The sequence below is a fragment of the Syngnathoides biaculeatus genome, chromosome 9 (genome assembly GCF_019802595.1).
Source record: "Syngnathoides biaculeatus isolate LvHL_M chromosome 9, ASM1980259v1, whole genome shotgun sequence".
NCBI classification, from domain to species: domain Eukaryota; kingdom Metazoa; phylum Chordata; class Actinopteri; order Syngnathiformes; family Syngnathidae; genus Syngnathoides; species Syngnathoides biaculeatus.
Window position 1 is genome coordinate 8,216,708 of NC_084648.1, and position 13,040 is coordinate 8,229,747.

The 13,040-nt window shown below is 39.9% G+C and overlaps 1 protein-coding gene across 1 annotated transcript; it reads left to right on the top strand.

Moving 5' to 3' along the window:
- The first annotated feature begins 1,071 nt into the window (after nucleotides 1–1,071).
- Nucleotides 1,072–10,395, top strand: LOC133506524 (cytochrome P450 3A40). Its single transcript, XM_061830749.1, has 13 exons — nucleotides 1,072–1,150; nucleotides 2,368–2,461; nucleotides 2,813–2,865; nucleotides 2,936–3,035; nucleotides 4,195–4,308; nucleotides 4,674–4,762; nucleotides 4,837–4,985; nucleotides 5,915–6,042; nucleotides 6,125–6,200; nucleotides 6,663–6,823; nucleotides 7,216–7,442; nucleotides 8,433–8,595; nucleotides 9,369–10,395. The coding sequence occupies exons 1-13, from the start codon at nucleotides 1,086–1,088 to the stop codon at nucleotides 9,444–9,446; spliced, it is 1,497 nt and encodes a 498-aa protein (XP_061686733.1). The 5' UTR covers nucleotides 1,072–1,085; the 3' UTR covers nucleotides 9,447–10,395.
- Nucleotides 10,396–13,040: the final 2,645 nt, after the last annotated feature.

Consider the following 13,040-nt stretch of genomic DNA (forward strand, 5'->3'; position numbering starts at 1 on the left):
GAAGAAGTGGCGGGGGAAAGGGAAGTCTGGGTATCCCTGCTGAACCTACTTCCTCTGCGACTTGACCTGGAGAAGCAGGTCCTCAGAACTGTGAGGCCAACGCTTAACCAGCTGAGCCACCTTGAATTGAAAACAAGTAAAAATGAGCTCATGACACCCATTTTAGCAATTGCCATGAAATTGAGCAGACTAATAAAGATCAAGTTCAAAGATCAACAATAATAAAGTTGGGTGAAAACTTGCGTGGGCGAATCTCTGTGGTCAACAGTCTCCGTTGGTTTTTACAGCCAACACCATGAGCTTAAAACAAAAATGAATCAATGCAAATTAAAAAATTAGGACACACGGTGAAAAGGATGTAGTATCGACAAATGTCGACAAAACTTATGCATTTAATCGCACTGCTGCCAATTAAAAAAAGGAATCATTCTGAGGTTTTATTTTAAAAGAAAAATGACTTTATATACCTAATATTATACATTTGTATTTAAAATATCTGAATTTATTCTTCTAATATTCTCACTTTTATCCTGGTAAATGTTATATATTTTCTTTTAATTGCCATATTTTATTAACAAAAAATCTAACTTTACTCTCCCCAAAAAATCAGACTTTATAACTCAAAAGTATGACTTTATTCTTGTAAAAATAATATTTTGCTTTTTGTCTCTCTCCGAATGGACTAAAAGTATTCAAAGCACCCCCACTGCGCCATATTTGGTGTTTTATTGGTAATAAATCAGCAGAAATTTCTTTCAAAATTTTTTTTTTAATATCATTAGGAGGTGTTCTATGTACGAGCTTGTGGGGGGGGGGTATACATTGATTACATTTTGAAATAAGGCTGTTATGTAAAAAATTGCGTAAAAGGTGAAGTGTTGTGCATAGTTTTTTTTTCCTCCCTGGTTGAATTGGAGCCCTTCAAAACAAAACAAAAAAGGCAAACAAAGGGAATTGAGGACAAACATGGATTCTGCCTGTGTCAATCATTGACCAGGTTGGTGCCAAACACACACGGCGGCTCCACTTTAAAGGTGTGCCGTGCGAACGTCCTGCGCAGTCCCTGCTGAACCGCACCAGGCGAGATGGACTGCCTGTTTTCAGCCACGACGTGGACTCTCCTGGCCCTGCTCGTCACGCTCTTTGTCATGTAAGTGCCACGCACGCACAGGAACATTTTTTTTTTTAATTTGTTATCAAGGGCCACGTTTGAGTATGAAAATTGACTTTTTTTTTCTGGGGGGAGGTGCTATAAAAATGGAAAACTTCAACTGTGTATGTTTATTTACTTTATATTTTTTATTTTAAAATAATAACATTATAATGAATCATTTTAATCAACAGAATGTATTTACATGTTTTTAGTGTATATGTAAAATTTGTAATCTTCCATGTATCTTTTTTATTCATGATAGTAATAAATTATTTAGGATGAATTAAAAAAATATATAAGTTGTATTTCATGCTCATTTTAGATTTTGAATTTTATTTAATTACTGAAATTAAAAATGTGTAATTTATCCATAACTTTTGTAAAATGTTAGAATAATAAAGTTTTTTGTTTTTGTAAATCAATGAACACATTTAATGAGATAAAATAAAACAGCTAAATTGATGCAACAAGTCTTTTAAAAATAATAGTAATTATAATAATAATAATTTCATCATGATCATCACTTTTTACAGCAATCAATTTTAATGTTATTTGCATTTTAAATGTAGTTTAAAAAAAAAACGTTTAATGTACAAATTGTTCATGTTATAACCTACGATAGATGAGTCTGTGTGGGTTTTCTCCGGGCACTCTGGTTTCCTCCCACCTCCCAAAATCATGCAACAATAATTGGACACTCTAAATTGCCCCTAGGTGTGATTGTGAGTGCAACTGTTGTCTGTCTCCATGTGCCCTGCGATTGGCCGGCAAGCAGTCCATGGTGTACCCCACCTCCTGCCCGTTGACTGCTGGGAGAGGCTCCGGTGCTCCCGCAACCCCTTGTGAGGATAAGCAGCTAAAGAAAATGGATGGATGAATGAATAAATAAATCCAGTGGAACCATGAGGGCTGAATTGCGATTAACAAAAATTCACAGATAGTTGAAAGCCAGTTGTTACCATATTGTGGGGGTGGGAATGGGGTTGGGGGGGGTTACCATTCCCAAGGGTTCTTGAACAACCACTCCCAATGAGCAGATTCCACCCAAAAATGACTTTTTTTTTCTTTTAACATTAAAATAATGAATGCCTTTTTAAGTTAATTTCATAATAACTAACTTTTGAACTGTTATATGTACAGATTTCCATTTTTGCATCGAAATGAACGCAACATATTTGCCATTCACGTAGTTTGTTATTTTTGTCGTTGTTCAGCTATGGCTACTGGCCCTACAACACGTTTAAAAAACTGGGCATCCCGGGCCCCACGCCGGTGTTCTTGTTCGGAAACATGCTCAACTACAGGAAGGTAGGAAAGGCTGCCGATGTTTGCTCCACCACAGCCGACGCAGATCCAACCAAAACAAACAAAAAGGATGCCAAATTTGATCATATTTTCATTTTATTCATAGTTTTGTACACTGATTTGGATTGGATCGATCACTTAATTGACTGAACTGCGTGCAAGGGGTTAGGCGGGGTTTGAAAGCTCAAAGCTGATTATTAATATTTACTCAGTAGCAGGACGGTCCAAAGTCTGGGCTGACTGCCATATCCGACCTGCATATTGTTTATTGGTGTCATTATCAAGAAATGAGTTGTATGTGCTCTTAATTTATGATTTATCAACTTTTCCCTCCACGTGTTTTTCTGTTCCCAGGGTTTTATTGACTTCGACATGGAATGCCACAAGAAATATGGCAAAACATGGGGGTGCGTGACAGTAGAATCCTGGTTCCCCCGCCAACCCCGCACGCGTCTGACACTTTTCTTCCACGTTTAGCATCTTCGAGGGCCGTCAGCCTGTTCTGTGCATCACGGATTCTGCCATGATCAAGACGGTCCTCATCAAGGAGTGTTACTCTCTCTTCACCAATCGCAGAGTGAGCCAACACACGTTCAAAGTCACGAACGCATGCAGGCGTGCAATATTTTTTTCATAGACACCAAACTAGTTTCAAACCAAACTCCCCACCCACATTCAGGGACAAAAACTTAAATGGTTTGCAATTTATTGTCAGCTATCTGTCAAATATATATGTGGAAAATTAGCTGGCAAGCAGACGAAATATCATTTTTGAAGAAGTCGTGGCAATGGACCCCAAGACGTATGGCTTCGGGTTAGTCCGATTTATGTTTTAACATTGAAATCAGACGATTTCAACTCATAAAGCGGCACTGCGTCGCTTTTTTGATGTGAATTACTTGCGAAAAAGTGACGAAAAAACCTCCATGTCTCATAATCTGGAGGTTGCTACAGGAATTCAATAAGATTTCTAGATCCCAGCGGTCTGTTGTCATATTCAAACACACCAACAATTCAGTGGGTTTTATAACAAATATAACAGGTATTTTGTGCACAAAAGAGAGAGAGTGCCCCCCTCACTGTCCCCAAGGGGGACCAAAAGGAAGATGGACTGCCTCCTAATACTACTTTTTTTTTTTTTTTTTAGTCCCGTGGAAATAAAAAAATAATTATTGGATCTAACCGGTTACCATTTTTTCATTGTCACGCACACACTGTTTAATCCATGCAACGAGTGTTTCAATTCTACATGTGCATTTAATATTTGCAATGCGTCATTTACTTTGTGCAGGGTGAAACGTCACATCCAGTCCGATGGATGAACAGTTTTGACATCAGACTTTCCGATTCAAAGAAATACAGTAACGACGGATATTGGTGTGGCGGTAGGGACTGGGAACAGTCATGCAAAGTTCTTGAAATGTCACACAACGTTCAAATTCGGTGAAGATGGTCCTGAGTGTTGTCAACAGAGAGCAGATAGCAGACTCTGGGTCTTTTGGGGCTTGGCTTTTTGAGACTTTGAGAAATTTCACCTTTGCTCAGTGGAACCAGCTTCAGGGGCTGAATTGTCACCTGACGGACACCTAGAAAAATGCCTAAAATGGCTGTTCTTAAACAAAATGGCAGACTTCCTGTCTTATCAGGCATGGTTTCTTGAGCTCTTTTTGAAGAATCTCCTCATGATTGACACACGTACCAAATTTCACATTGACGCGTCGACCTTTGTGTTGTAGAACTTCCGTCTAAATGGACCGCTGTACGACGCCGTGAGCATCGCGGAGGACGAAGACTGGAAGCGGATCCGGAGCATCCTCTCGCCTTCGTTCACCTCCGGACGACTCAAAGAGGCACTGACCTTGTTACTCCTCGCTGTCTACATCGCCGTTGTTTTTTTGTGTGTTTAAAAGTGTGCTTTTGTGGGTTTTGTTGTTGTTATTGTTGTCTTTGTTTGTGCGTCAAAGTGCACTTGATTTTGTGTGCATGTTTTGGCTTAATCAGTGTGTGTGCCCATGCATGAACTTTTTTGTGAATGTGGATTGTATGTCTGTACATTTGTTTTATGGTGTTTCCATATTTTTTGGGTGTGTGTATTTGTCTGTGTTGGTTGAACCCGTGTCAGGGTATATGTACTTGTATGTTTTTTTTTGGGCTTCAGTTTTTTTTTTTTTGAGTGCTTGTTTTCTTGGTTTAATCTGCGCACGCATACTGTCAGATGTTTGTCATCATGAAGCGTCACTCTGCCAACCTGGTGAGCAGCATGAAGAAGAAGGCCGACCTCAATCAGGCTCTGGACGTCAAGGAGTGAGTTTGCATCCACACACACCTCTCATCGCGCCAGTGAACGATGAAGTGCACAAGATCCACTCGCTCCTCAGGTTCTTCGGCTCGTACAGCATGGACGTGGTGACCAGCACGGCCTTCAGCGTGGACATTGACTCCATGAACAACCCCTCCGACCCTTTCGTCACCAACATCAAGAAGATGCTCAAGTTTGACTTATTCAGCTTGATATTCCTCTCCATAAGTGAGTTCTGGGAAAAAAATAGAGGGCTTGACCCCTTACATTGAGGTTTTTGTACAAATTTGTGCCAGTGAAGAAAATAAGTATTTGAGAACCCTGCTATATTGTAAGTTCTCCCACTAAGAAATCATAGAGGGGTATGAAATTTTCATCTTAGGCGCATGTCCACTGTGAGAGAGATCATCTAAAAAGAAAAATCCAGAAATCACAATGTATGATTTTTTTAATGATTTATTTGTGCGCCACAGCTGCAAATAAGTATTTGAAAACCTGAGAAAACCAATGTTAATATATGTTACAGTAGCCTTTGTTTGCAATTACAGAGGTCAAATGTTTCCTGTAATTGTTCACCAGGTTTGCACACACTGCAGGGGGGATTTTGGCCCACTCCTCCACACAGATATTCTCTAGATCAGACAGGCTTCTGGACTGTCGCTTAGAAACACGGAGTTTCAGCTCCCTCCAAAGATTTTCTATTGATTTAAGGTCTGGAGACTGGCTAGGCCAGGCCAGAAACTTGATATGCTTGATTCTTACGGAGCCACTCCTTGGTTTTCCTCGCTGTGTTCTTCGGGTCATTGTCATGTTGAAAGACCCAGCCATGACCCATCTTCAATGCTCTGACTGAGAGAAAGAGGCCGTTCCCCAAAATCTCACAATACATGGCCACGGTCATCCTCTCCTTAATACAGCGCAGTCGTCCTGTCCCATGTGCAGAAAAACACCCTCAAAGCATGATGCTACCACCCCCATTCTTTACAGTGGGGATGGTGTTCTTCTTCTATTCTGTAAAATTCTTACGCCACAAATACAATATTAACCAGGAGACCATGTTTTGATTAGTGCTAATTTTGGGGGTGGGGGGGGGGACTTTTCCACACTTAAAAAAATCTACATATGTGAATAGAAACTTTTTTTGTGTGCATCTGCAGCCTTCTTCCCCTTCCTGGGTCCATTCTTTGAGAAGATGGAGTTCTCCTTCGCCCCATCCTCGGCCTTTGACTTCTTCTACGCCGCATTGCAGAAGATCAAATTCAATCGCGAGAGCAGCGGACGAGGGGTACGGTGTTGAGCGCAGGAGTAGTCTTGAGTTAGGGGTATTGTGGTGGTGAGCGAATGATCTAATCATAATGTGTCCTCAGAATCGTGTGGATTTCCTGCAGTTAATGATTGACTCACAGAAGAATGACGATGCCACTGGAGAAGACAAACAAAAAGGTGTAGTTTGTTTGCATGTAACCTCAAGTGGATGCATGTAAATATTGAATAAAAGCAGGCTAAGAATTGACCCTTGGGGGACCCCAGATGTGACATCCTTACTCTAGGATGCAAATCTCGAATACACAGAAAAAAATGTGACAAATAGAAAAGTGTGGTTAGCTGGCAACCAGTTCAGGGTGTACCATGCCTCCTGCAAGAAGATAGCTGGGATAGGATCCAGCACTTCCGTGACCCTTGTGAGGATAGGCATCTCAGAAAATGGATGGATGGGTGGAACTAGAAAGGAAATGTAAAAAGTTTACAACCGGGTCCATTTAAATTATTCTAATAAGATTTTATCACCAAATGAGTTAAAAGCGCCACTGACGGCAAAGATCTTGGGCAATGCCCACACACGGGCATGCTAGCATGGAATTGTCTTTTGACCGTGTCGATTACTTGTGGGTATACCTTTGGCAGGTCTGAGCGACCACGAGATCCTCTCTCAAGCAATGATTTTCATCTTTGCTGGCTATGAAACCACCAGCAGCTCTCTGGGCTTCCTGGCGCACAACTTGGCCACAAACCCTCATGTCATGAAGAAGCTGCAGGACGAGGTGGACGCCACCTTCCCTAACAAGGTACTCACAGGACTAAAAGTTGTAGTGGTACAATCAACGTGTGTACATATAAATGTGAACGCATGTGGAAGAGGAGGGAGGGTCCATCAGTTCTAGCAAGCACACATTTGATTGGTTCTGTTGTGAATAGTCTAAATCCTGCGCAGCATAGGATGTAACTACGCATGGAGGCAAGGTTTGACCCGGTGTTGATAATTTTGCGGACTAGTGCAGGCCGGCGGATCTAAAAAAAAGTGACGTCTGCGCCTCTGTGGGATTGATCACTGCTCAATTCTTGTCCAATTAAAGCGGCTCCTCTCATTTCCTTGAAATGTAGTGCTAGTCGTGCACTGACAGTTGAGTAAAAAGTCTGAACGTCATGGGAATGTGTGTCAAATGTTTTCTTTTTACAGGCACCCATCCAGTACCAGGAGCTGATGGAGATGGAGTACCTGGACATGGTAATCAGTGAGTCCCTTCGCATCTACCCCATCGTCCAGCGGTTGGACCGCGTGGCCAAGGCCAGCATGGAGTTGGATGGATTGGTGATCCCTAAAGGCATGGCGGTCGTGGTGCCCACCTGGCCCCTGCACCGCGATCCTGACCTGTGGCCTGAGCCTGAGAAGTTTAAACCAGAGAGGTACTATCAAAAAAAAAAAAAAATGTTCTAAATTGTCTGTAGCTGTGAATGTGAGGGCAAATTGTTGTTTGTCTCGATGTTCCCTGCGATTGGCTGGCAACCGATTTAAGGTGTACCCCGCCTCTCACCCGAAGGCAGCTGAGAGAGGGTCCAGCATCCCTGTGACCTTTGTGAGGATAAGCGTCTCAGAAAATGGATGGTTGAATGGATCATTATTGTTCACATCTGTGTATTTTGAAATCTCTGTATAAGGACAGCAGCACGGTAGCTCAGCCGGGAGTGTGTTGACCTCACAGTTCTGGTTCAATCCCGGCCTGTGTGGAGTTTGCATGTTCTCCCTGTGCCTGCGTGGGTTTCCTCCGGGCACTCCGGTTTCCTCCCACATCCCAAAAACATGCAACATTAATCGGAGACTCTAAATTGATTGTGAGTGTGGCTGTTTGTCTCGATGTGCCCTGTGATTGGCTGGGAACCAGTTCAGGGTGTACCCCGCCTCCTGCCTGTTCACCGTTGGGATAGGCTCCAGCACTCCCCGCGACCCTTGTGAGGATAAGCGACAAAGAAAATGGATGGATGAATGTATAAGTATAGTACTTTTTTTAACTTAGTTTTTTCTTTGTTTTTTTTTGGTATTTCTTTGGAATTCTAGGTATTTTCTTTTATTTTTCTGGAAAAATATCATACATGAATACATTGAACGCATTTTTGGTGATACATTTAAATATGAAGAGAAGTGGAAAAAATTGGATCATACAAGAATCAACTAATTTGTTGTTGTTGTTGCCATGATTTTATGTGAACAAATTTGTCTTATTCTGGTCATAATTATGAAGTACTAAACATTTTTTCATGAAAAATTACAGGAATAAATGCATCAAATTGCGAGAACAAAGTCATAATAATATGAGAAAAACATATTATGAAAGTGAAGAAGTAATATTCAGAGAATTATGACGCGTGTGTGGTTTGTTTTTTTTTTTTTTTTTTCAGGTTCAGTAAGGACAACAAGAAGTCGTTTGACCCGTACGTGTATTTGCCATTTGGAGCGGGACCTCGCAACTGCATCGGGATGCGCTTCGCAATGGTCAGCATGAAGTTGGCATTGGTGGAGATCCTGCAACGGTACAACTTTTGCATGTGCGACGAGACCGAGGTGAGAACATTGTCGCTTTATCTCCGATACGTCATCTTTTTCTGTGGATGCATTCAGATGGACAACTGCCAGGGTTCAATTCCCGGCCCCTGTCTGTGTGGAATTTGCATGTTCTCCCTGTGCCTGAGTGGGTTTTCTCCGGGTGAGCACTCCGGTTTCCTCCCACATCCCAAATACATCCATTAATTGGATACTCGAAATTGCCCCTGGGTGTGATTGTGAGTGCGACTGTTGTCAGCCTGTATGTACCCTGCGATTGGCTGGCAACCAGTTCAGGGTGTACCCCGCCTCCTGCCTGGTGATAGCTGGGATAGGCTCCGGGACACGCGCGACCCCAGTGAGGCTAAGCGGCTCACCAAATTAATGGATAAATCATATTTAATGCATTTACTATTTTGTTGATATTTAAATAAAAACTTGAATCTTAAAATAATTGGGAAATTATCTAGATTTCTTTCTGCTTTCAGATTTTTTGACTTTTTTCAAGTCTTTTAAAATTTTTGTCTTGTAATTGTAAGTTTTTTTTTCTTCTTTTTAGCATTGCAATTCCGCGTTTTCAAATACACATTTGACAGTTAAATGACAACGGCATCTGTTTTATCAGGTGGGGTACTGCCCCTCAAGCTAAAATGACCACAGATATTACCTCTGAACCAATGATCTGGTCCAAATGGTACCCATGGCTAGAATCACGGTGACGGCACCAAAGCTCAACTGCCAAAATCCCCTGAAGCCCGGATCGTTGTTCTTCATATCATTCATTTTCCCACCAGGTGCCCATCGAGATGGCCGGGCAGGGCCTGCTGATGCCCAAGCGACCGATCAAACTGAAGTTGGAGCTCCGTTCATGAAGATGAAGATGCGGGAAATCAAACGGGAAAGATGCACGCTGCGCTGACACACTAGATTTAAAATAGAGCACACAATCAGAAAAATACACTGGAAAACTTCAAAATGTGGACAATGATGCATATAAATGGATTAAAGTGGGTTATCAGTTTAAAAGTAAAAAAAAGAAAAAAGGTAGTTTTACAGGCCACCCCGCCAAAGCAATTCCAAAATCCAAGTACTGCACAGTAGACATACTGGGTGGCAAAATTTTAAATTTTTGAAAATGGCCAAAATGCCCTTTAAATGGCAGCTGTGAACCAAAATGGAGGAATTGCAATTCCTTTCCTGACATTTCTTTTTTTGAACATTTTTAATATCAGTCACAATAGACGTTCCCACTGAAGTTTATGTTGTGATGAGAGACGGGCTTTCAGGAAATAAATAAATTGATAAATAAAAACAATCAATATGAGAATAAATACCAAAATATTCATTTGAAAATTATCAAATATTAAACAAAAAAATTCAATGAAAAAATAAATGATTTTTGAAACTCTGAGACAAATAAAATTACAAATATCAAACATTCAACACTAATAAATAGGTGAGAAAGTCTTGCAAAGACAAGAAGTCAACAACATTAAAACTGCTGCTGCGTCCAAAACAAGGAAAACCACAACATTTTTGGTACGCTGATACCACACAAAACATCCTTGTCGCTAGGCAACCGCCAAAACACCGCTTCCGAGCCTTAAGCAGACATATCTTTACCAAATGTTGTGTATTGTCTTTCTGAAAATGTTTGGCGCTCAAAACATCACCGTGTGATCGAATTTCGTGCTGGGGGTTAGGATAAGTACAAAAAAACCCATCATACCTAATGCATGAAAATATGAGTTAGGGTTAAAATTTCAGTAGGAAGGCAACTTTGTAATATATATGTAATAAACAAAATTACATAAAGCATTGTTCAAAAGCAGTAAAAAGTAAGTTTCTTTCAGCTTGTCCCTTTCGGGGTCGCCACAGCGTGTCATCTCAGATGAATGCACATATGTTTGGCACAATTTTTACGCCGGATGCCCTTCCTGACGCAACCCTTCTCAGGGAGTGGAGGCCCCAGTGGGATACGAACCCACAACCCCTGGTTTATCAAACCAGTGCTCTAACCACTGCAGTAAAGCTGCGCTATTTTGTGCCGTGCGTTGAATGGGCATAATATCACCATCTGCTGGACAAATGGACAAATTTGGAAAAACATACAGGAGTAGTCTGCAAAAATAATTGTTAGTTGACGTTAAATTTGACGAACGATCAAAAATGTCATTTTTAGTGGGGCTTTTTATGTCACTAAATATATCTTGGGGGGGGGTCAGCTGATTTAAGAAACACAGGGGAAATTTCCTTTCGGGGTTAAGTAACATTTTTACATCCCCTTCATACAAGTATCGCAAATTAACCAAGCTGCATGATAGGACTAAACAAAAGTAAATCCGTAGAATGGAACAAAAGTAAAATACAGTAAAATCACTCACATTTTGATGATTAATGGCACAGACCGAGAACAAAACTGTTTGCGGGGCAATACTGTATCCCAGTGACGTTCTGTAAGTACTACTGGGATGGAAAATGTGTATTTACGTTTTAATTTTATTTGATAGATAGATAGATAGATAGATAGATAGATAGATAGATAGATAGATAGATAGATAGATAGATAGATAGATAGATAGATAGATAGATAGATAGATAGATAGATAGATAGATAGATAGATAGATAGATAGATAGATAGATAGATAGATAGATAGATAGATAGATAGATAGATAGATAGATAGATATTCCACTACTTCAACTGCTTTTGAGGCGTTCCATTGTATTTTTAAGATATGTCACTCATCTCTAACAATGATTGTCTGTTTATATTATTTCTTTTTTTTTATTCCCATTTCGTTCCTCTCATTCACAATATGAAAAGCAAACTAAGAAAAAAAAATCATAACACATTGTGGTTTTACGTGTGCTTATTTTGAAAAGTACATTGCAAAATACACTTAATTATTTAGTCGAAGTATGTTAGACCAAATGAAAAAAAAAAACCCACATAAAATATAATAATGAAAATATTAGGAACTCCACCACCCAAAACAAACAAACAAACAAACAAACAAATAAATAAATAAATAGATAAATAAATAAACAAACAAATAAATAAATACATAAATAAATCCCACAAAAAGGTATTTAAAAAAGATGTAAGAAAAACACAAATGTATTGAACAACAAATACAAAGAAAAAACAACTAAAAAATGCAAAAATATTAAACTTATAATAATAAAAATATTAGGAACCCCACCACCCAAAATAAATAAATAAATAAATCCCACAAAAAAGGCATTTAAAAAAAAGATGTAAGAAAAATACAAATGTATTGAACAATAAATATAATGGGGGGAAAAACAAAAATCAAAAAATGTTAAAATATTGAACTTACGCAAACACAAATAGCAGAAAATATGCAAATACTTAATAGAAAAATACCCAAGTCTCAGGATCCCCCTCTCCAAAAAAAAAAAAAAAAAATACAGGTTTTAAACATGAAAAAAATACCCAAATATTCAAAGAAGAGACATGAATATTAAAAGGGAAATACTGGACACAAAGTGATAAACACTAAATTAAAATTGGACAACATAAAATAGACATAAAGCCCACTTCAATATACCAAATGAAATGTCCAACAGCACCCTCACTGGAAGTTCGGCTACTTGAGCCCCGATCCTGATCCTTCCTCCCGCACGTGCGCACTCCATGTCTCCGGGTTTTGGGCCCGTCTTGTTCTTTCCATGTTTATAAACAGAAGAGAGATAACAAAAAGAAAGAAGGGGGCGGGGCCAAGCAGCTTCTTTTGCACACGCCACAAGTTGCGGGTGCTGCGATTGGATGGAAGCCAACGCGTACACTTTCTCTCTTTACAAGCTTGTAGTAGAACAAACACATGTGCAGCAGGACAAGACAGAAGTGACGCAATGCTGATGAGCTACTTTCTCTCTGTCAGTGTTATGCGGCGCTCGCCTCCTCCAAAGTGGCCTCAGTGAGTGAAAGCTGAGTGACTCAACTTTTGTTCGCTTTTGACCCCCTCAATTTTACCTGCTTTGCAGATGCCATGTTGGCACTTAAGAGTGTCCGATTAATGTTGCATGTTTTTGGGATGTGGGAGGAAACCGGAGTAACCGGAGAAAATCCACGCAGGCACGAGGAGAACATGCAAACTCCACAAAGGCTGGGGCGGGATCGAACCCGGGTCCTCAGAACTGTGAGGCCAACGCTTTACCAGCATATTCACCATGCTGCCGGAGAATAATATTAAACATAAAATGCTTCTATGTTTGAATAAATGTCATTAAATGAGAAATACAAAAAAATGTGAAACAAAATTAGAAAAATGTTGGGAAAAAACTGAAGAATACACAAACACTGGACATAAACAGAAAACATATTTTCCAAAAATGGACAAAAATAGTTGACACATACTGAAAAATATACTGTACAAAAAACATTTTTAAATATGAACACAAAAAATTTAAAAAGTGAGAAAAAAATGTTAAATGTTGGAA